Source organism: Cystoisospora suis, assembly GCF_002600585.1.
Source record: "Cystoisospora suis strain Wien I chromosome Unknown contig_4017, whole genome shotgun sequence".
Classification (NCBI taxonomy): domain Eukaryota; phylum Apicomplexa; class Conoidasida; order Eucoccidiorida; family Sarcocystidae; genus Cystoisospora; species Cystoisospora suis.
The window spans coordinates 575-854 of NW_027156810.1; the positions used below are offsets into that span (position 1 = coordinate 575).

Here is a 280-nt window from a genome sequence, read left to right on the forward strand (position 1 = left end):
CTTTCCTTCTTTCTTTCTTTCCGCTTGGTCACCCAGGGGGTATGTATGGCGTGATCCTGTAGGAGAAAGACAGCTCAGCCTCCGTCGTTTTTTTTTCCTAGGCGACGGTAGGCCGCGGCTGCTGCAGCTGCTGTTCCTGTCGACTCTTCCCAAGAAGCTGAAAGAGTAGAAGATGAATTTTCTCTCTTCATCTCCTTTCTTTCTTTAACCTTTTCGAGCCAGGACACTTCTTATGACTTCAAAGGGAAAGAGAAAGATTCCTTCATTCTTTCTTTCTTTC

The 280-nt window shown here is 46.1% G+C and overlaps 1 protein-coding gene across 1 annotated transcript; it reads left to right on the top strand.

Moving 5' to 3' along the window:
* Positions 1 to 280, top strand: CSUI_007552 (uncharacterized protein; the record flags this gene model as incomplete). The annotated part of the gene is made up of 1 exon (XM_068067697.1): positions 1 to 280. A coding segment is annotated over one exon (168 nt), but the record flags the coding sequence as incomplete, so codon positions are not given.